The sequence below is a fragment of the Mustela nivalis genome, assembly GCF_964662115.1.
Source record: "Mustela nivalis genome assembly, chromosome: 18".
Classification (NCBI taxonomy): Eukaryota; Metazoa; Chordata; class Mammalia; order Carnivora; family Mustelidae; genus Mustela; species Mustela nivalis.
The window spans coordinates 59,432,770-59,455,292 of NC_139037.1; the positions used below are offsets into that span (position 1 = coordinate 59,432,770).

Here is a 22,523-nt window from a genome sequence, read left to right on the forward strand (position 1 = left end):
CACGAAGGAACTTTCTGGGTGGGTGGAAATGTTCCGTACTTTGATCTGGGTGGTGGTTATGCACTGTAGGGTTTTTTTTTTTTTAAGATTTTATTTATTTATTTGACAGAGAGAGATCACAAGTAGGCAGAGAAGCAGGCAGAGAGAGAGTGGGAAGCAGGCTCCCTGCTGAGCAGAGAGCCCGATGCGGAGCTCGATCCCAGGACCCTGGGATCAGGACCTGAGCCGAAGGCAGAGGCTTTAACCCACTGAGCTACCCAGGCGCCCCCCCCTTTTTTTAAAGTAGGCTAGAGCTCGAACTCATGACCACAAGATCAAGACCAGAGCTGAGCTCAAAAGTCTGATGCTTGACCAACTGTGCCACCCAGGTGCCCCACAATGTCATCTTAAAAATCATTGAGCTGTGCCTTGTGCCTCTAAGATTTTGCACTTAAAGTTTATCTCAAAAAAAAAAAAAAAAAAGAGTGACAGAAGAACACAGCACTTAAAGGTTGAACAACTCAGGGCACTCAGTGAATCACCATTATCACCACTGTCATCTTTGTCACCAGCATTGTCACCCTCCCTTCCCCTTTGAGTTTGCCTCTCTTCCTTTGCCCTGTTCTGATCCCATAATCCCACTGCCCAGTGATTTGAAGCTGCTCTCGCTGTAACCTTGGTTGGGTCTAAAACCCGATGACTTGGTGACTCCATGATTCTGTGGCTCCTGGGGTTGTGTGGGTCACCGGCCATGGATGCCAGCGCCGGGGAAGCCACCCGCTCCCCACCCTCAGGGTCAGAAACCAAGCACAACGCACACACGCTTCTCTCTCCCCACTGATATATTTGATAATTGTCCAGAACCAGAGATGGCGTCAGCTGGGGGTTAGGGGGAGTAAAAAAGAGCCCAGGGAGGGGGTGCAGAGGGGACGGGGAGGAAGAGGAGAGGGAGAGGAACAGTAACACAGAAAAGAGAGGGGGGAGAAGGGGGCCGGGAGGGGTTGGAGAGAGAAGCCAGCCAGAGGGGGGTCGGTGGGGAGGCAGGAGATAAATTGAGGGGGTAGGGGCCAAGGTGGGGCCATGGGGAGAGAAGGCCCCTCCCCCAGAATACAAAATGGGGGGACTGGTGGGGGCTGTCCTGGGCTTGGGGGGCAGGGAAGAGATGGGCGATGTGGGGGGGCGGTGAGGTCAGTAGTAGGTTTCCTTCTCCACCCAACCTGGAGACAAAGAGAGAGAAAGAGAAAGAGACATGGAGAAGGGTGCAGGACAGAGACCGAGAGGAAGGGGACCGTAGAGCCAGGAAGAGAGGAGGAGGGACATGGGGGAGACAGAGAGATTGGCACAGTGCCCTGCCCCCCGCCCCCCAACTGCACCCCTGCCCCCCCAGCCTCGCCCCACACCCGGGGAGCCCCCTCACCCCCGGGGTTCCTGCGCAGGATAAGTTTGCGGATCTCGTCATAGACGAAGATGAGGAAACTGTAGGGGAAGGCACAGAACCACCAGCTGGGCCTGCAGAGACAGGAGAGCAGCGGGTTGTGGGTGAGCGGCCGTCCTGGGGGCACAGAGGCCAAGTCTGGAGAACAGGAAGGCTGCCCTGGGGGGTGGGAATTCTCCCTTGCCCTCTGGTTGAGGCTGCTGACTGGGGCCTGGAGGGGCCCCCCTGCGAGAATGTCCATAGGGGAGGGCTCCGGGGCATCAGAACAAAGACTCGGAGGCACCAGGCCAGCTCAGTCGGTGGGGCGGGCAGCTCTCCAACTCAGGGTTGTGAGTTTGAGCCCCACGTTGGGTGCAGAGATGACTTAAAGATAATAAAATCTTAGAGAAAAAAGAAGAAGAACAGGGACTGTGATGGTGGATGGTTCAAGGAGATAGTAGGAGAGGTGAGGCTTGAGATCCGCGTGGGGCCAAGGAGGATGTCCCATGGGGAAGGCTCCTTGGACGCTCCCGGAGTGGGAGGCAGGAAGCAGGAGGCAGGAGGGTGAGGGGCACTTACTTGAGTGGGTACATGCGGAGGGCCACGTCCATGCCAGGGCAGTAGGACAAGAAGGCAGCAAGTGCCGTTTCCTCGAACAGCCCAAAGATCAAGATCTTGTTCCTGGAGGCACAGGCAGGGCTGGTTCAGAGGACCTGAGCCAGCCCCCAGTCCCCCAGAGCCAGGCACAGCCTGAGGTGGACAGAGACAGACAGCCCCGGAGTCGCACAGGAGTCGCACAGAGGGACGAACAGGAGACAGAGAGTTGGCAACAGAAGGAGAAAGGCAGACAGACAGAGACAGCAACACACAGACAGGCGTGGGAAGGGAACCCCAGTAGTGACACCCCTGCCCCCCCAACACACACACACACACACACACACACACACACACACGGAAAGACACACAGAAGGAATCCACGATAGATGGGACCACTCAGAGGAAATCACTTAGGGGCAAAGACGGACGCGTGGCACACGTGGGGAGGGACAGACAGATGCATGGATGGGACAGAACAGAGCCTCGTGCTGCCGGCCCTCACTTCATGCCCTGCTGGAAGACGGAGTTTCTTCGGGTCTTGCAGATGATCAAGTCAGCCCACTGGACGACCACGATGCTCACGAAGAAGGCAGTGTGGCATGTGAACTCCACCACCTTCCTCTGCTCGTACGTCTGCAGCAGCGATGACAAGCAGGCAGGGTGGCCGTCAGCACCGCCACAGCCAGGTCCCAACCAGGGACCCACGTGCCCGGTGTCTGCACCCCCTGTACCAGCCCTGGGGTGGGGGGCAGGGGCTCTGTCCCGATGGGGCCTCCCCTCTGTGGCAGGTGGGGGAGAGCGAGACCAGAGGTGGCGGGCACCTTGGTAGGCTGGGCTGAGAGTGCCAGGAGGCCTGAGCCCCGGGCAGAAGGACCATCCTAGGAGGCAGTCCCATCCCGTGGCTGGGACAGCGGATGGGGGCTCCTGCCTGCTGCAGGCAGGGGCGCTGACGGGAGCCCCCTCACCAGTGCCGTGGGGCCGCTCGCTCACCCACTGTTGTCCGTAACTGTCCTCCAGGTCGTTGACGGTGCGGTCATCCCAGTTCAGCCGAATGCCCACCAGGTTGCTGGGCAAGAAGCCATTTTCTGCCAGGATCACAAAGTAGGAAAAGAAGCCACCAAGAGCCTGAATCATTCCTGGAGGTGGGGAGGAGATGAGGAAAGGTTCGGGTCGGGGCCAGCCCAGGGCACCTCCGAAGGAGACTCCACAGTGGGGAGGGGGGCAGCTACCCCAGAACGCATGCCCAGCTCCCAGCGGGCACCCCGGCAGCGCCACCTGGTGGCGGGACTCACCGGGAGGCTCTCTCCCACCAGAGCCAGGCCCCCTAATAAGCATCAGGGAGTCCCTGAGAACCCCCGGGATTTCAGTCTGACAGGCTCCCCGATGCCGGAATGATCTCCCCGGGCCTCTGACCACCACCATGAAGCCTCTGCCTTCTGGCATACTCCCAGCAACGGGGAGCTCAGCATCTCGAAGGCTCTACACATGCACCTCCAGCAGCAGGGTGAGGAGGGAAGGGATGGGGCTCACTCCTGCCCTCAGACCACTCATGGTCAGATCTTGTCTTCCCCACCACGGAGGAGGGTGGAGCAGTGGGTTCTGAGGTGGCCAGCCTGGGGCCAATCCTGATCTGCCCCTTGGTGTCCCATCTGCCCCCCGGATGCACCCCCCAGGCCTGTCCTCTGCCTGCATCTGCCAGTCATTCCCAAACCTCCAGCAGCAAATCCTGCTTTCACCCCACTCATCCAACAGAAGGTTCCAGAGTGCCCACTGTGGGCCAGGCACTGGGCATCCAGCCATGAACCAGGTGGGGTCGCCAAGTCCTCACCAATCTGCCCATAGGCCATACTGATGAGCCTTTCATTGACCAGTTTGTCCGTGCGGGGGTTCCTGGGCTGTCTCTTCATGATGTCACTTTCTGCAGCTTCATATGCCAATGAGATGGCAGGGACCTGGGCAGGAGAGGCTGCGTAAGTTGGGAGTGGAGGACCCTCCCCTCATGGGGCCCAGAGGGTGGCTGGGACTCACCATGTCAGTGCCCAGGTCGATGCAGAGAATGGTGATGGTGCCCAGAGGCAGGGGGATGTTGGCCATGATGAACAGCAAGAAGGGCGTGATCTCAGGGATGTTGCTGGTCAGCGTGTAGGCAATGGACTTCTTCAGGTTGTCAAAGATCAGGCGGCCTGTGGCAGGGGCAGGCTCAGATCCCGGGCACCCTGGACCCCGTTCCTTCCAATCCACCCTCCCACCTGCCCACCTTCCTGCACAAACACCCACCGCAATACCCTGAGAAATAGCCACTTGGGAAGGCTGTTGGGCGGCTTGTATTAAAATTAACACCCCCTCCCCCACTCTACTGACCTGGAAATCCTACTCCCAGGTTTAAAGGAGTGCTTATGCCCACCAAAAAACAAGTATGAGAAGGTTCACCATAGCGTTAGTCCCCATCACCAAAACCCAGAACCGACCCCAATGGCCACCAGCATGGGAGTGGATGAATGAACGGCCTACTGTCCCTCCCTACAACAGAATACTGCCCAGCAAGGAAAAGGAACAAGTTACTGACACACGAGGTTCAAGACTATTGCATGGGGCTCAAAGTCAGGTACAGCCTATTTCTGGGCAGGGAGCTATGGGCCGGAGGGAACCTGATGGAGCTGGAAATGTTCCTATCTTGGTCAGGGTCTGGTGGTTGCCTGGGTGTGTACATGTGTAAAAATTCAGCAAACTGCCCAGCTTACTGGACGTATGTCCTCTCTCGATACAAACTCAATCAGTCCAGTGTGTATAAAGTAAAAAGAAGCTGGGGCGGCTGGGTGGCTCAGCAGGTTAAGCATCTGCCTTCAGCTCAGGTCACGATCCCGGAGTCAAGGGATCGAGTCCCGTTTTGGGAATCCCTGCTCAGTGGGGAGCCTGCTTCTCCCTCTGCCCCTCCCCCCCAATAAATAAAAAAATATTTAAAATTTAAAAAGTAAATAAAAGGTAAAGACTAACGCAGCCAGCACCTCCTCGTATCCTCCAGGGTGCCCTGAGAGGCATGAGTAACAAGGTATGTCATTCACATGGAAAAAGAAAGGCAGGCTGCCTAGTGGTAGGAATGGTCGGATCACCTTTGTGTAAAAGTAAGACCGGCTCTTTCCTGTTCCTGCTGTGCTCGGCCTTCCACAAACGGCTGGTATTGATGGAGGCAACGAGGACTGAAGTGTGCTTCAACGTAATCCAGTGTGTGTGTTGAGACAAGAGGGGTCGTGAGTGGTGAGGGAGCTGGGGGATGGGAACATGGGGGTTCCCTATGCTCTTTGCTCTGCAGTATACCTGAATTTCCCCTACTGGAAGTTAAACTTTGTGGGTTTCTTTGTGTTTCTCACCTCTGAGAGGCCTGCCTTGCCTGCCCGATGTGGATAGGGCCACGGCTGTTACCTGCCATGGCGTCCCACTTGTGAGTTTCTCGGCACTTGCTGCAATTTACATCTATGTGTGTTATGTCACGATCCGTGTGTTAATTTGTCTAAAGCTGCCCCTCCTGGCTCCTGCAGGGGAGGGACTGTGTCTGCTCTGCTCACAGCTGTCTGTCCCACACCAGGCAGGAGGCACAAGGTGAGAGCCCAGTATAAGTGTGGAAGGTGTGACCGGTGATCCCACAAGGTCGTGCCTTTCATACACACAGACATCTTGGGGAGGAAGAAAGGTTTACCCATGGTGTCTTCCAGGACCAGGAGGCAAGGGATAAGGTCATCTCATTTGTCACTTTAGGCTCAGCTTTACTGCTGGCATTCTCTTTTATCATGCATTCTTTTTTTACCCTGGGGACACTGCCAAAGGGAGAGAGGAGCGGGAGGAGAATGCACAGAGCAGGAGTAGTGATTATTTCTGGATGGTGAGGTTAGGGGTAATTCCAATTTTCTTCCTAATGCCTGTCTACATTTCCTATAATTATCGGGAATTGCTTTGATGATCAGAATAAAATTAAATGTGAACCAGCTCCATCTGGGGCCTCATTAAAGCCTGTCAGGAGGCGGTGGTGGCCATGGGCTCTGCAGCCTGGGCTCGGTGTCCCAAGCCCCAGACGCCAGGTCCCGCCCAGCACACGGGCAACCTCCCAGCGCCTTGCCTGTGTGCGCTCTGTCCCTCAGCCAACAGCTCCCTCCCCCTGCACTACTCTCCTTGAATGTTCCAGCTTGGCTCCTGGGACTCCGTATGCTGATTCCTGTCTACTCTAGAAGCTTCCTCACCCCCTGACCCCAGGCTTGGCGAGGGACCTCCATGAGGCTCCCAAAGGACCCTGGTCTTCCCCATGGTTGCACTTACAGGTTTTAAAAATGCTTCTGTGTCTGCCTTGCTCACCAGACTGGGCCCCAGAAATGCGTCAGCTCAGCCCTGTCCCCAGGGAGCCCCCAGCCCCACTTCGGGGAAGAAGGACGGAAAGGACTAGTTTCAGGCTCCATAGGCGGCTCGGAAGGGTTCTGGTGTCCCCCTACTACGCATTCCGCCACAGCCCTGGCCGGTTCCTCTTGCCCCTCTCGGGGCCTCCTGCAGGAACCCCAGTCTCCAGGACCTCCCCGGCCAACTCACCCTCTTCCACGCCCGTGACGATGGAGGCAAAATTGTCATCCAGCAGAATCATGTCCGCTGCCTGCTTAGACACATCCGAGCCGGCGATACCCATGGCCACGCCAATGTCGGCCTTCTTCAGGGCGGGGGAGTCATTCACACCATCCCCAGTCACAGCCACGATGGCTCCCTGGAGGGAGAGTGGGTGAGGGTGACACCCAGAGGCCTGGCTCCAGCCCCTCATCCGGGTCACAGCCCCCTCCTCCGAGGAGGCCTCAGGCCAAGCTCACCTGTCTCTGACAGCCTTCCACGATGATGAGCTTCTGCTGGGGGGACGTGCGGGCGAAGACGATCTCGGTGTGGTTCTGCAGGATCTCATCGATCTGCTCTGAGGTAAAGTCCTTGAGGTCGGTGCCATGGATCACACAGGCCTTGGCATCCCTGGGAAGAGCAGAGGGCCGGTCAGGACACGTGGGGAAGCATGGACAGACAGCCAGGCTGGCTGAGCCCACAGACAGGAGAGGTGGGAGGACTGGGCTCTGAAACCAAGGCTCAGGAAGTGTAAGTGACTTGCTCAGGGTCACAGGGCTGTGAACAGCCAAGCTCAGAGGCAGCCCTGCCCCACCCGGCCCATCCTCAAATGTGGAGGGGGCGTGGGACCAGATGCTAAGAGCCAGAAGAGGGGGGTGGGCCTCACCGGGGGTTGACCTGGCTGACTGGAATGTTGAGCCGGGCAGCGATGTCCTCCACTGTCTCATTGCCCTCGGAGATGATGCCCACACCCTTGGCGATGGCCTTGGCCGTGATGGGGTGATCACCCGTAACCATGATGACCTGTGGGCATTGGGCAGGGATGGTCCAGTCTTACTGCTGGCGACCCCTGGAGGGGCCCGCCCCCACCCCCCCCGACCCCCTGCTGCCCCAGGCCACACCTTGATGCCAGCGCTGCGACACTTGCCCACCGCGTCGGGGACGGCTGCTCGGGGTGGGTCGATCATGGACATGAGGCCGACAAAGCAGAGGTTGTCGGTGGTAAAGTTCACGTCGTCGCAGTCAAAGGCGAAGCCCTTGGGGAACTGCTCCTCAGGCAAGTAGTAATGGCAGAAACCTGACGGCAGGATGGGGTGAGGGCATGAGGGCTCCCGCCCCAGACAGCTGCCCTCCCGGTCCATGGCTCTGCACTGCTAGGATCCCTGCAGTCAGGAGAGCCCCGGTCGGTGGGGACTATCAACATTCACCCTCTAAAGAAGCCTTGTCTCATTCATACACTCACTCCCTCTTTATCCATTCATTCATTCACAGTGCATTCTGGGAGGCCCTATTCTGAGCCAGATTCTGGGCAGCCTCACACCCCTCCCCATGCCCTCAAGGACCGCACCCCCGACTCTGCAAGCTGGCTGAGCCCCTGCCCCAGGTCAGCGCCTCCCGAGGTGCGTACCCAGCACACGCTCGCCCAGGCCGCCGAGCTCGAGGTAGGCGTTCTGGAAGGCCTCCTTCATCTCCTCATCCAGTGGCTGCTCCTTGCCCTGCAGCAGGATGGTGGAACACCGGTCCAGGATCCGCTCGGGAGCTCCCTTCATCACCAGCAGGTAGCGGTTGTCGTTGGGGTCCTCAGTCTCATGGATGGAGAGCTGTGGAGAGGCCGAGGGCCGGCTTGCCTGAGCCTTGGCGGGACCCAGCACGGGGAGAGGACGGCCCCCACCCGCCCAGAGCATGGGGGCCAGGACAGACCACAGCGGGGGCTCCCCCAGAATGCAAAACTCTCTGCCCCAAACTCTCTACCCAAGAGATCTCCATCTGGTTCTTGGAGTTTCTCCCAGAGATCGCAGCTCCCCGCTGCCCATTTCTGTCTGTCTCACAGATGTTTCAGCCCGTGGGGCTCGCTCGCAGAAATCTCGGCCATCCTTAGGATACATCTCTCTCTCCCTGTCTTGCCCAGTGTCCTCTCGTCCCACATCTGACCCACCACCAAATCTGCCCAGCTCCCCTCTCCAATACACTCAGCTTCTGACCTCCCCTCACCCCCCCCCCACCTCCCTGGCCAGCCATCCGCTACCATGCCGAGGCTCCCTGTTGCCCTCCGCAGCCCATAGTACTTCCTCCCCACAGCAGCCAGGAGGAGCCTTTAAAAAGGTGAGTCACTGGGACACGGGGCAGCCACTTTGACAAACAGTGTGGCAGCCCCCAAAAGGTAGAGTTACTCTGTGAGCCAAGCACACACCCGAGAGACAGCCAAAGTTTGGCCACAAGGAAACGTGTGTGGGAAGTTTCCAGTGGCATCACACATGGTAGTGCATAGGGACGAAGGACTCAAGCATCCATCGGCAGATAAAGGGACCAACGAATGGGCCTGCGTGGGCTACGCCACACTGCCCAGCCACGGAGAGGTCTGGGGGACCAACACACACCATAACGGAAGTGACCCTTGAGAACATCACACGAAATGGAAGACGCCAGCTACAAAACCCCACGTGTCTCAGGGTTCCATTTATACAAAATGTCCAGAATAGACCAATGCAGAGAGACAGAAAGTAGACGAGTGGTTGCTGAGGGATCAGAGAGATGGAGAAGGAGGGGAACAAGCGCTAAGGAGCGCGAGGCTTCTTTTTGATGTGATGGAAAGTTCCATAATTGTGGAGCTGACTGCACGTATCTGTGAACAACCCAAAACGCTGAGTTATGTACTTCATGTGGGCGATCTAGGATAGATGAATGATATCTCAGTGAAACTCTTTTTAAAAACATGAGTCAAGGGGTGCCTAGGTGGTTCCGTAGGTTAAAGCCTCTGCCTTTGACTCAGGTTATGGTCTCAGGGTCCTGGGATGGAACCCCGCATTGGGCTCTCTGCTCAGTGGGGAGCCTACTCCCCCCCACCTCTGCCTGCCTCTCGCCCTACTTGTGATCTCTGTCAAATAAATAAACAAAATCTTAAAAAATAATAAAAAATAAAAATGTGAGTCAGGCCCCACCGTTCCTCTGCACAGAGCCCTCCCGTGGCTTACGTCCCTCTTAAGAGTCACACCTGAGGGGCACCTGGGTGGCTCAGTGGGTTAAAGCCTCTGCCTTCGGCTCAGGTCATGATCCCAGGGTCCTGGGATCGAGCCTCACATCAGGGCCTCTGCTCAGCAGGGAGCCTGCTTCCCCCTCTCTCTCTGCCTGCCTCTCTGCCTGCTTGTGATCTCTGTCAAATAAATTAATAAAAATATTTAAAAAAACAAAATAAAATCATAAAAAAGAAAAGTCATACCTGAGTCCTCTCCCTGGCCCACAAACCCGATGGGTCCTGCCCAGGTACCTAATGCCCTTGCCTCTAGCACACTCCCTGGCTTCCTGCTCCACCATCCTGGCTGTCTGGCTAGCGTTCAGACATCAGAATACTCCTGCCTCAGGACCTTTGCACAGGCTGTGCCCCCTGTCTAGAACACTCTTGCCCCAGACACCCACAGCCAGCATATTCTGATATTCTATATTTCCTCATGCTTTCATCATTGTCTGTCTTCTAGCACTAGAGGGATGGACTCCACTGTATCACTCACTGCCACAGGTGTCACAGGTGTCCCAGCACGTGTTCCTGACATGAGCTGATGGCTCAACCAAAGATTGCAGAATGAATGAGAGCTCTCTGGTGGGCCCCTCTTCACTATAGAAAGATCTCCATTCCTCAGCTTCCCACTCTGACAGAGACCTTGCTCTCACTCCTGGGTCACCCTGTTCCTCACCTAACCAGGTGGATGCTGCCATTCCCATTTCACAGATGGTAAAACCAAGGCTCTGGAAGGTTAGTAACTTGTCCAAAGCAAGGGGGCAGTGGGGCAGAGGTGACCGCGTACAGGCATGATCGAGACCTGGAAGTCCAGGCTGGCTCTCAGGCCAGACAGCCCAGAGTACCTGGTATTTGTTGGTGGAATTGAAGGGAATCTCTGCCACTTTCTTGTTACGTTCACGCATCAGCTTCACAGAGCCAGAGGACAGCTCGATGCACTTGAGCAGGGCAGACTCGGAAGCATCGCCAGCCACATCCCTCTGTGGGGACAGAGGGCCATCAGAGCAGAGCAGCGGCAGCGGCCACGGCCACAGGCAGGACCGAGTCAAGGGGGCAGCTGGACCCACCTTGAGCACAGGGATGTTGTCCTGACCTCCCTTGAAGACGGCTCGATTGCAGAGTCCAGCAATGTGGGACAGGGCCACCCAGGTGTGCGAGCTCTTGTCGAACGAGGTGCCTGAAGGAGGCATGTGTCCCCTGTCACAGGGCCTTGGGGCCAGACCCCCATGGTCCCTGCCATGGCCCTAGCCTCACCTGACTGGTCCTCTGTGGTGTCAGCCTCATGGATCTGGTTGTCAAACCACATGTGGGCGACCGTCATGCGGTTCTGGGTGAGGGTCCCTGTCTTGTCCGAGCAGATGGTGGAGGTGGAGCCCAGGGTCTCGACAGCCTCCAGGTTTTTCACCAGGCAGTTCTTCCGGGCCATGCGTTTGGCTGTCAGCGTCAGACACACCTAGGGGGCGGGAGGTCACAATCACAGTCATGGGGGGAGCCAGGCAGCAGGCTCGCGCCAGCACCGCAAGCACCCACAACATGCCCTAACATCAAACAGCAACAGGACAGACAGACGTTCGGAAGCCTCGTGCTGTCCGGCAGTTCCACCCCGAGGCAGAGACCAACACTCATAGGCTTGGACATGCACCCCCAAAGCCAGCCACTGCTCTGTGCACAGCGGCAGCCTTGAGAACCATCCCAAACGAGAGAAAACCCAAACATCTGGGAATGACAGCAAGGGTGAATAAGCCACGGGACAAAAAGTACGGAATAATACAGAGAAAGAAAGAAAGAATACACGAGAAAGCAAGTCCCCACCGCCTGTAGCTGTGAGGATGAGGTTCAATACCATCGTGCCTGGCACAAAACTGAGCCCAAAACGAGGGTCTGGACTCAATTATTCTATCTCCATCAGTACAGTGATGCTGCTGGAAGCCTGGGTAGGGGGGCTACCTGTGGGTTGGGGGGAAGAAGCTGGACAAGGCCTCAAGGGGGCTCTTGGGGAGCTCAGTCTGTGTGCCGCCCACCTGCCCGTGCCCAGACTCACAGCGGGGCGTCCGTATGTGTGACCCCACATTGGTAAAGAGCCCCTGACCTACCCTGGCTTTGAACATGCTAATGGGGAAAATGCTGCAGGATATATTCAGTGAAAAAAAATCAAGCAGGTGGGATGCCTACGTGGCTCAGTCATTAAGCGTTGGCCTTCAGCTCAAGTCATGATCTCAGGGTCCTGGGAGCAAGTCCCACATTGGGCTCCCTGCCCAGGAGGGAGCCTGCCTCTCCCTCTGTCCTCCCCCTGCTTGTGTGCATTCTCTCTCTCTGTCTCTCTCAAATAAATAAAATCTTAAAAAAAAAAAAAAAGCACCAAGCAGACAAAGAGAATTCCTGGGATGGTCGGGTCTATGTGCCGTCAGCACTGCCCCACTGGCTGGAATACGCCTATACTGGCCAGGGAGCTGTGTAGACAATGCACTTCTATGGTGGGGCTGACCACTGGGTGGCAGGGCGGGTGGGGGCATTATTTAATTTTTTTTAAACTATTTTAATGTATTCTTTGGACCTTTTATCATGAGGGTGGACTTCCTTTTTTTTTTTTTTTTAAGATTTTATTTTTAAGTAATCTCTGCACCCAACGTGGGGCTCGAACTCACAAGCCTGAGATTGAGAGTCATGTGCTCTCCTAACTGAGATAGCAGAGAGCCCCACGGGGGTGGGCTTCTTAATCATGTAACTTAACTTAGAAAGTGATAGGACTGAGGGGGTGCCCGGGGTGCTCAGTCGGTTGAGCATCTGACTCTTGGTTTCGGCTCAGGTCACCATCTCAGGGTCATGGGATCAAGCCCCGTGTCGGGATCTGCGCTGAGCCTGGAGTCTACTTGGGATCTGCCCTGTCCCCCTCTTGCTTCCTCCCTCCCTCTTTCTCAAAAAAGAAAAAAGAATGTGGCAGGCTGTTGGCCCTTTATGCCTTGCAGTGTGCCCCGAGATTTCCATCTGCTTCGTTAAGAAAGCCTCCGGAGCACCCAGACCCCATCATTCAAGACCTTGGAGGCTCAGCCCTCGGGGCACAAGCCATCCTGCTCAGGAACGTGGCATTCAGGCCCCCCTGCCCCCTCCTCCCTCAAACGTGGGGGTCCGAGCCTTACAGTGACGGTGGCCAGCAGGCCCTCGGGGACATTGGCCACGATGATGCCGATGAGGAAGATGACAGCCTCCAGCCAGGTGTACCCGAGAATGAGGGACAGGATGAAGAAGGACACGCCCAGGAAGACAGCCACACCGGTGATCAGCTGGATGAAATGCTCGATCTCAATGGCGATGGGCGTCTTGCCCACCTCCAGGCCTGAAGCCAGTGTAGCAATGCGGCCCATGACAGTGCGGTCTCCTGTGGCCACCACCACGCCACGAGCCGTGCCTGTGGGTCCAGAGGGGAGCAGGCTGAGCTGGGGGTGGGGTCAGGGCGAGGTTCAGAGGGACCCCAAGTCCCAGACACACAGCTCTCTGTCTGGACCAGCCCCGCCCCAACCTGGGGACCCCCTGCCGCACCTTCCACGCAGTTGGTAGAGAAGAAGGTGATGTTCCGGGTCTCCAAGGGGTTGTCGTGGGTACAGTCAGGAGAGCGGGTCTGCGGTTCTGATTCGCCGGTCAGGGAGGAGTTGTCCACCTGAGGGTGGGTGAAAGGAGGAAGGGCTCAGCCCTGGGGCCAGGGGGCATTTGTCCAGAGGACACCAGGGCCAAGGCTGTACCTGTGGAGGTCGTAACTAGAAGCCTAGACGCCTGGGTGAGTGAGTAGTGTCTGGGGACTAGAGGCTCCTAAAGCTGGGAAGCAGAGACTGCTCGCCAAGCTCTAAGGTTTGATGGGTCCGGGCGTAGGGACAAGGGGCCTGGACTCCTGGGTCCTGGGGGAGGAAGGGTGGGGGCCTGGCCCATGGGTTTGAGGAAGGAGGGGGTTGGGGGCCTGGACTCTTGGGTCTGAAGGAGGAGAAGGCTGAGGGCGGGACTCTTAGCTTTGAGGGTGGGAAGGCTAAGGGTCTAGACTCCTGAACCTGACAGAGGAGGGTCTGGGGGCCTGGACTCAGGTCTGAGGGAGGAGGGGCTGGGGGCTTGGACTCCTGGGTCTGAGGGAATATGGACTGGGGGCCTGGAACCCTGGGTTTGAGGGAGGAGGGCCTGGGGTCCTGGATGCCAGGGTCTGAGGTAGGAGGGGCTGGGGGCCTAGACTCTGGGTCTGAAGGAGGAGGGGCTGGGGGCATGGACCCCTAGGTCTGAGGCAGGAGGGGCTGGGGGCCTGGAGCTCTGGGTCTGAGGGAGGAAGGGCTGGGGCCTAGAACCCTGGGTCTGAGGGAGGAGAAGCTGGGGGCCTGGACCCCAGAGCCACTTCAGGAAGGACAGAGTTGGGTCCCAGGTCCTGGTCCCACCTTGCAACCATGGGCTGAGATGATCCGTAGGTCGGCTGGGACTCGGTCTCCACCCTTGATCTCCACCAGGTCCCCCACCACCACCTCCTCAGCGTTCACCTGCATCTTCTCACCCTCGCGGATCACCAGGGCTTGCTGGGGGCCCAACGGAGAAGAGTCAGTGCCCCGCTCTCCACCCGGGCTTGGATGGCACACCTCACCACCACCTTCCTACCTCTTGCTCCCACGCGCCCCCTTCCAAGCTCCCCTCACCTGGGGCACCATGTTCTTGAAGGACTCCATGATCTTGGAGCTCTTGGCCTCCTGGTAGTAGGAGAAGCAGCCTGTGATGATGACCACAGCAGCCAGCACAATACCCAGGTACAGCTGTGGGGCAAACAGGGCCACACCTCAGAGCTGCTCCCTCCCAGGCTCAGCCCGAGAGGTGTGGGATCCAGGAAGGGGGCCCCAAGTCAACAGGGGGCAGGGGGCTCCATATTTGTGTACCTGACCCCAGGTTGTGTCTACTCAAGGGTCCGTGTGTCCATCTGCCTGTTAGGGCCCCTCTTTCTGCACGTGGGTGCGTGTGTCTCTAGGTCAGTCAGTCTCTCGATTTTGTGTGTCACTCCATCTTACTGCCTGTGTTTGAGAAGCTGAGCATACATTATCCATGTACATGTCTGTCCTGCGCTCAGGTCAATGTGTCTGTCTCTCTGCTGGGCTGCGTGCCTGGCTTTAAACTGATGGGACTGTTTGTGTGTAGGTCTCTGTGTGTGGATCTCTGTCTCTCTGTCTCTCTCTGCCTGGGTCTGAGACCCCGTGTCTGTCTTTCTGCCTGTGTGCATTTTAAATTTCCTTTTAAGTTTTGTTTATTTTCTTATTTATTTGGGGGGTAATCTCTACACCCAATGTGGGGCTCGAACTCAGGACTCCGAGGTCAAGTGTCGCACACACCTCCAAATGGGCCAGGCAGGCACCCTGGGTTCCAAAGTCTAGGAATACGATTGGTCTCTACCTGAGTCACAGGTCAGTCTATCTGTCCCCAGGCTGGGCCTGCAGCTCTGTGTATGTCTGAGTTCCTGTGTCTGTCCATCTGCGTCAGTGTCCCTGCCTGTGTGTCTGAACTAGGCAGCTGTGTCTGAGTCCGTGTCTAGGCGTGACGGTGTTGACTCCGCACATTTGTGCATATGCGTGTACAAAGATCTCCACGGGGTCAGCATGCAGGTCTGTGTTCCCAGGCACGGGGTCTGCTGCAACAGCATCCCCTGTGCATCCCCTGCGTTGGAGGGTGTGCCTGGCTCTCTACACGAGGGCACTCAGTTTTTTGGCGGGGGGAGTCTTTCAGGCGACGACTGTCCCCAAGGCCACCCCTATATGGCAGAGAAGTTCCCTGGCTTTACTGAGCTTCAGTCTCCTAAGACCACTTCCGGCTCTCTCGCTGAGGGATCACCCAGGGATCACCACACAGCCATGAGTGGACTTTGAGAAGCCAGAAGGGGCCAGAAGCAGGGCAGGGTGGGCACCCCTAAATATCGAGGCCCTGGCACAAGGCAGGGTGGTGGGCACTCACGTTGTCGCCCGAGGGGTCGTCCTCTGTGCCCGCCTGGATGCCGTAGGCCAGGAAGCAGAGGATGGCTCCAATCCACAGCAGGATTGAGAAACCCCCGAAGAGCTGGCGGCAGAACTTGACCCACTCGGGGGTGGTAGGCGGTGGTGTGAGTGCGTTGGGGCCATCCCGGGCCAGGATCTCCTGGGCTTTGCTGTGGGTCAGACCCTGGGGGACACAGGACTCACACAGGACCCTCCTTGAGCCACCCTGGCTCCCCAACACTTCACAAGCACTGCAGGCCCCCAGGACTCGGGCCCCCAGCCTCTCCTCCTTCAGACCAGAGGTCCAGACCCCCAGTTCCTCCTTCCTCAGACCCAGGGATCCAGACCCCCCAGTCCCTCATTCCTCAAACTCAGGGGTCCAGCCCCCAGCCTCTCCTCCCTTAGACCCAGACCCAGGCCCTCAGCCCCTTCCTCCCTCAGACCCAGTGGTCCAGTCCCCCAGCCCCTCCTCTCTCAGACCCAGGGGTCCAGGCTTCCAGCCCCTCCTCCCTCAGACTCAGGGGTCCAGACCCCCCAGCCCCTCCTCCTTCAGACCCAGGGTCCCAGGCCCTCAGCTCCCTCTTCCCTCAGACCCAGAAATTCAGGCCCTTAGCCCCTCCTCCCTCTGACCCAGAGGTCCAGGCCCCCAGCCCCTCTTCTTTCAGACCCAGGGGTCCAGGCCCCAGCACCTTCTCCCTCAGACCCAGGGTCCCAGGCCCTCAGCCCCCTCCTCTCTCAGACCCAAGGGTCCAGACCCCCCAGCCCCTCTTCTCTAGACCCAGGGGTCCAGACCCCCCAGCCCCTCTTCTCTAGACCCAGGGGTCCAGGCTTCCAGCCCCTCCTCCCTCAGACCCAGGATTCCAGGCCCCCAACCCCTCCTTCCTTAGACCCAGAAGTCCAGGCCCCCAGCCCCTCCTCTCTCAGACTCAGGGGTCCAGGCCCCCAACCCCTCCTCCCTCAGACCCAGGATTCCAGGCCCCCAACCCCTCCTCCCTCAGACCCAGGATTCCAGGCCCCCAACCCCTCCTTCCTTAGACCCAGAAGTCCAGGCCCCCAGCCCCTCCTCTCTCAGACTCAGGGGTCCAGGCCCCCAAACCCTCCTCCCTCAGACCCAGGATTCCAGGCCCCCAACCCCTCCTTCCTTAGACCCAGAAGTCCAGGCCCCCAGACCCTCCTCTCTCAGACTCAGGGGTCCAGGCCCCCAGCACCCCCTCCCAGATGTCCTCCTCCTTCAGGCCCAGCCGCACCTGCACACAGTCTGTGTTGTATTTCCGGCAGACCTCTTCCACTGACATCTTGTGCTCTGTCTGAGGAACAAGAGTTTGGGGGGAGGCAGTGAGAGCCAAGGCCTTTGGGGGCCTGGGGCAGGACCTGAGAGCATGAGGCCCATCCCCAGCCATATCTTGGCTCTGGGAGGCTATGCGCGAACAAAGCGTGGGGCTTACCATAGCCACCTCCTTCTTGAGGTCATCCAGGTCCCTGCGCTCTTTGGTGCCCTTGCTCTTCTTGGGCGAGACCTTGTCATCTTTCTTGTCCTGCGAGGTGGCGACACGATAGCTGTCAGAGCCACCAGACTGCGGGCGAGAAGGGGTTACAAGGGGGACACCTGCCCTCCCTGCGGGCCCACCTTCACCCTGGCCTGCTTCTGTGTGCCTTGGGCAGGGCTGGCTCTGGGGGGTCACAGTCTGTCAGGCTCGTCTGCACCCCCCGTCTCTACCCCGTGTCTCTGGGTGGTTGTCTCTCAGAATGTGTGGGTCTCGCCTCTGGTGCCATGTTATCTCTGGGTCTCTGTCCCCGGGGTCTCTGTTGGGTCTGTCTGTGCTTCTGTCTCTTTGTTTCTGTGCCGATCTCTGTGGCTCTCTCTCCTTCAGTCACTTGGTGTCTCTTTATCTCTGTGTCTCGTTCTCCCCCTCCCTAAGCCTGTCCCAGATCCTAGAGTGTCCTCCCCTTGCTATGTCTGTCTTTCTCTGTCTCTGGATCTGTCTCTCCAGGTCTCTGTTCCCTTCTCTTACTGTTCTATTTTGTCTCTCTGTCTCCTACCTCTGTATCTTTCCATCTCTGTCTCTCTGTGGCTATTTCTCTCCCTGCTCTGTCTCCATCTCTTTATGTCATCTGTCTGTCTATCTGAGCCTCTCAGCATGGGTCTCTGTATAATTCTGTCCGTCTGTCTGATCTCCAGCTCTGTATGTCTCTCTGTCTCATACAATGTCTGTCTGCATCTCCCGAACGATCTCTCCCCATGACTGGCTGAGTCTCTCTCTGGATTCTCTCTGGATTCCTGTCTCTCTCCAAGTTGCCATGTTGTGGGATCTCAGATCCCGAGGATCCCCTCGGTGTCTTGCCCTGTCCTTCTCTCCGCCTCTCTCTGCCACGAGTCTCTTTAACTTTCGAGCTATGTCTTCCCTGGAATGCTTGGTGTGTCTGTCCCTCTCCACCTCTCTGTTTCAATCACCTTGTCTATCTCTGGCTGTCTCACTCTGCGACCTTCCTGTCCATCCGTCTGTCTGTCTCTCTAGGGTCTATCTCGGCATCTCTGTCCTTCTAGCTCCAGGTCTCCCTGCCTCTGTCACTCTCCCTGTCTTCCAGTCTTCTCTACCCAACACTTTTCCTGGGCCCCATCCTCAACCCCATGGGTGTCTCAGTCTCTGTCTCTCGGAGGACCCAGCTAATCCTGGGAGGCCCCACAGGCCTGGTGGGGATGGAGGAGAGGGTACCGCAGCAGTTGGTCACAGCTGGGACAAGAGCCTGGGAGCCAGCCTCCTATGTGCATGGTGACACAGCCAGACCTGGGGGTCCTGAATGACGAGCTGTGGGCCCTGGCCTCTGTCTTGGGGGTTGGCGGCAGCCATGGACAGCTTTGAACAAGGGATGGGCAAGGTCAGGTCTCTGGAGGACAGACTAGGAGCTGGCTGGGATTTGGGGTACAGAAGCCCCAGGCCTGGCTTGCCCTGGATGCAGTATGAGGGGTGGGAGGGAGGTGCCAGTCTGGGGGGCTTGGGCAGCTGGGGAAGACAGTGTCCCTGGAGGCTGGCAGGAGGGGTGGGGTGAGGCCAGGTGCTGGGAGATGGCTGCTGACAGATCCTGTGGGCCCAGAGCCAAGCTGGGATCCCGGGCTCAGGCAGCTCAGGGCTAATCCCCTCATGACCTTGTAGAGGCTTGAGCTGCCTGCGGTCTGCCCCCAGACCCCGAGGCTGAGCCTGGGGGTTACCACAGCCTGGAGGCCCAGCAGTCTCTATGAAGGTGTCAGAGGGTGGGGGGTTGGCTTGGCCCCGGACCAGCCCTGCGGCAGCACTGCGTCTGACTCCAAAGCACGGAGGCCTGGGGGACAGGCACGACACGTCTCCACTGCCTGGGCCAGGAGGGCCCTTACCTCCCCAAAGGGGTGGCCCCCCGGATGGAGAGATGTGGAGATAGAAGGTCATGGAGTCAAGGTAGAGAAATGAGGGACAAAGCAGGAGAGGAGAGAGATGGGGGCCTGGCAGGAGTTGGGAAGGAAACCAGCAGCCCCCGCCCCCCAGGAACCTTAGGGAAGGTTGGGAGCTGATGCTTGGAGGGAGGAGGAGCTGGGATCCTTGGACTCCTGGTCTGAAAAAGGAGGGGGCCAGGGGCCTGGACTCGTGGGTCTGAAGGAGGAGGGACTGGGGGACTAGATCCCAGGGTCTGAGGGAGGAAGGGCCTGGGGGCCTGACTCTTGGGTATGAGGGAGGAGGGGGTTGGGGGTCTGGACTCCTAGGTCTGAGGGAGGAGGGGCTGGGGGCCTGGACCCCTGGGTCTGAGGGAGGAGGGGACCGGGACACCCCAGTCCCTGGCAGGCAAGCCTTGGCTCCTGCTTGCCCTTGCTATGACCAGACTCCCTTGGGGGCGGGCTTCCATCTGTTGGAGGGGGAGCCGAGGCTTTCCCAGTCAAGGCGGGAGGCCCAGATGGACGCACTGTGGGGCGGGAGCACCTCTGAGGGTGGGGGACACTGTCTCGCTGCAGCCAGTCTCTGCGTCTCCTCACCATTTTCGACTACCCACCTCCCCCTGACATCCGCCAGCTCGCGCAGCTTCTGCACCTTGGCCAGCCTCTCCCTCCCCCTCTGAAAGTGTCTGGGCCTTCTCTGAGCATCTCTCTCTCTCCACCTCCCCTTTTGCTCTCTGCCTCCTCCTCCCACCCTTCAGGCTGACTTTGGTGGTTTCTGGATAGGAAATGTCTGTCCTTGGGTCTCCTAATCTCAGACTCCGTTTCTCTCTTTGTTTCTGTATGTCTCTCCATGTCTTTGTCTCACCCACGTCTCTGCATATCTCTCTGACCGTGTGTCTTTGTCTCTGCATCAATGTCCCTTTCTCTCTTTCTCTTTCAGAACATCTCTGTCTGGCCCCTGCCGATTTCGCTCTTTCCATAGGGTTCTGTCTCTCTGTCTGCCACCCATGTCTAAAAGGCCTCTCTTCTCCTGTCCCCTCTTCTTTTCCTTATGCTCCCCTTCCTTTCCTGCAGGGTACGGTCTCAGTCTCCTCCAATGTGCCCACACCTCCCTCCATTCCACTTACCTGGAAGCCATCACTAACTTTCATCTCCCCCCACTTCTCTCTCCGGGTCCTCTCCCACCCATTTCTTCTCCCCATCCCCCCTCACCCACCCCAAGCCAAAGATCTGCAGCCCCAGCCCCCATCTCCATCCCTGGGCCTATCAGTGTTCATCCGCCATCTTTCTCCCCATCCCTCATATTCCCTCTCCATTAGCCTTTCCCATCCGGACTCTGTCTTCCTCCTGCCCAGCCCCCCACCTCCTTCTCCCACTCTCCCCCTATGGCCCCGCCCCAGACACGCAGGGAGGAATCCAGAGCTGCAGAGGGGATCAGGTGGTCAGCCAGGGAAGGAGGCGGCATCTGCTGGAGAGACTCACAGACAGACAAGGACACACGGACACAGAGGCAAGGGCATAGCCAGACATGCATGATACACTCCCTCCACCCCCTACCCCCCACATGTGCACACATGCGCCCTCAGCCAGGCACGAAATCTCCCTGCCACTGCTCTCCTACTTCTCCCAGCGCCACCCCCATCAGCTTCCTCAGATTAGGGGCTGGACACACACACATCCCCAGGCCACCTGCCGCACTGCGGAGCCCCCCCATCCAGGCCTGGAAGGAGAAAGAGAGGTCATTTGGTGTTCACTCCATAGCCCAGACCTGTCCCCACCCGGCCGGGGAAGCAGAGGGGTTTCAACACCCCCAGACACAAACACCAGCTCTCAGACACACCCAGACACAACCTGGGCCACACGATCGCTGGCAGACGGTGCTGGCAGGACCGGACAGAGCCAGGAGCTCACGCGCGCACACATGCATACGCACACATACGGTGGAGCGTGCAACCGCACCAGGTCAGGCAGAGCTGCCCAGGGCTGGTCGGTGCCCCACGAACCCCGCACACAAAGACACGCCAACATACGCCACAGACCCCGCGGCCCCAGGCGGCCCCGCGCACACGCTCAACCAGCGGCACAACCAAACCGACGGGCCGGGTCCCGCGGACCTGTCCCCGGAGCGCAGGGGTCCCGGAGCCCCCGCTCCCCGCAGATACCCAATGTCACTGGACCCACATGTCGCACACACGCACGGCCCGGCCGGCCCCAGCACCTACCCCCATCTTGGCGGCTCCGGGGGAGAGGGGTGGGCGGGCGGGACGGGAGCCGGGGCAGAGGCCTCAGGGCGGGCTCAGGCGCGGGCTCGGGCTGGGGGGGGGGGGGCTCTGCAGCGCCCGCGCCTCGGTCGGCGGGTCCGTCCAGCCCGCAGCCCTCCCGCACAGAGTCTGCGGCTGCTGCCGCCTCCTCCTCCTCATATGCCCGCGCCCGCGGGGGGGCTGGCGCCGGCCAATCAGGGGCGCCGCCACCCTGACGGATGGTCCGCGGCCCCGCCCCCGGTACTGCAGCTGTCCTCCCCGCCCCCCAGCCTCCGCAAAGTGTTGGCACCTCCCAGAAGGGGGAGCGCCGCAGAAAGGGGGATCCCGGAGACCCCGCAATGAAGAACGTGGAGACCCCCGCAATGGGGCGCTGAGGAAGATAGGGCCCCGAAAATTCCCTCACTGTGGGGGTGTTGCCACAGCGAGAGAAGGGTGCGCTGTGGGAGGTGGACACTGGTTTGGGGGGAACTCCTTTAAACCACCACAGTAAGGCGGGGGACACAGTGGACTGGAAGGGGGGCTGGAGACCTTGTGGAGGTGTTGTTCAGGAGGGGGAGCTGCAGGGCGCCTACGAGGCAAGGAAGACCCTACAGTGAGGAGGGTTGCTCCAGAGGGGAAATGAGCCTTGAGGCCCTCTCAATAGTGTGCCCCCCACACACACACAATGGCAGAATTCTGCAGGGAGAACCATCGCAGCCAGAAGACCCCATCAAGCCTCACACTCACGCCCAAGCATCACCCAGATAGCCCAGATGGGGAGGACACACACATTCAGCACCAACACCAGCACAGTTTCACCATCACATTCCAAAACACACCAGCGCAGATGCTCACACACATACCACAACACCCCATCACACAACCCCAGAGATTCACCAACATGTGGAAATAAAATGCACCCCCCTCTCATCACAGTGGAATTACAACCATGGTCATAAATGGCCGTGTAGACTGACTCACACCCTGCGAACACTACTTCACAGACGTGCACATCACACACTCCACCACCGCACCTGGCCTCGAATCATTTCACACAGAGACCCACAACCATGCAGCCCATCAACCACAGACCCACACGTACCCACACTCGGTACCATCACCCGCTTATAGGCCTCGCACCCCCCCATGCACCCCAGGAGCCTTTGTGGTCCCTGCTGCAGTCACACAACAGCACACACATAACCACCCACACTCCTCTCCAGGGGGCAGAAGTCCACAGGGCACAATTGCCAAAGTGTCGCTGATTGTGAATGACAGACGAAAAGGTGCACACAGACTCACACACAGGACAATAATT

At 58.6% G+C, this 22,523-nt stretch overlaps 1 protein-coding gene across 2 annotated transcripts; it reads right to left on the reverse strand.

The window, feature by feature from the left end:
- Window positions 1-803: 803 nt before the first annotated feature.
- ATP1A3 (ATPase Na+/K+ transporting subunit alpha 3) lies at window positions 804-21,371 on the reverse strand. Of its 2 annotated transcripts, none has more exons than XM_082710839.1 (23): window positions 21,188-21,371; window positions 17,008-17,097; window positions 16,810-16,869; window positions 15,543-15,746; window positions 14,246-14,359; window positions 13,994-14,128; window positions 13,122-13,239; window positions 12,722-12,990; window positions 10,839-11,037; window positions 10,652-10,761; window positions 10,430-10,564; window positions 7,980-8,172; window positions 7,474-7,649; window positions 7,239-7,375; window positions 6,832-6,982; window positions 6,563-6,731; window positions 4,019-4,173; window positions 3,819-3,942; window positions 2,981-3,126; window positions 2,493-2,623; window positions 1,973-2,074; window positions 1,397-1,488; window positions 804-1,196 (listed from the first exon to the last, which is right to left on the reverse strand). In XM_082710839.1, the coding sequence occupies exons 1-23, from the start codon at window positions 21,191-21,193 to the stop codon at window positions 1,168-1,170; spliced, it is 3,045 nt and encodes a 1,014-aa protein (XP_082566965.1). In that variant the 5' UTR covers window positions 21,194-21,371; the 3' UTR covers window positions 804-1,167. The 2 variants fall into 2 exon arrangements, with proteins under 2 accessions (XP_082566965.1, XP_082566964.1); XM_082710838.1 differs by having other exon boundaries at window positions 17,008-17,136.
- Window positions 21,372-22,523: the final 1,152 nt, after the last annotated feature.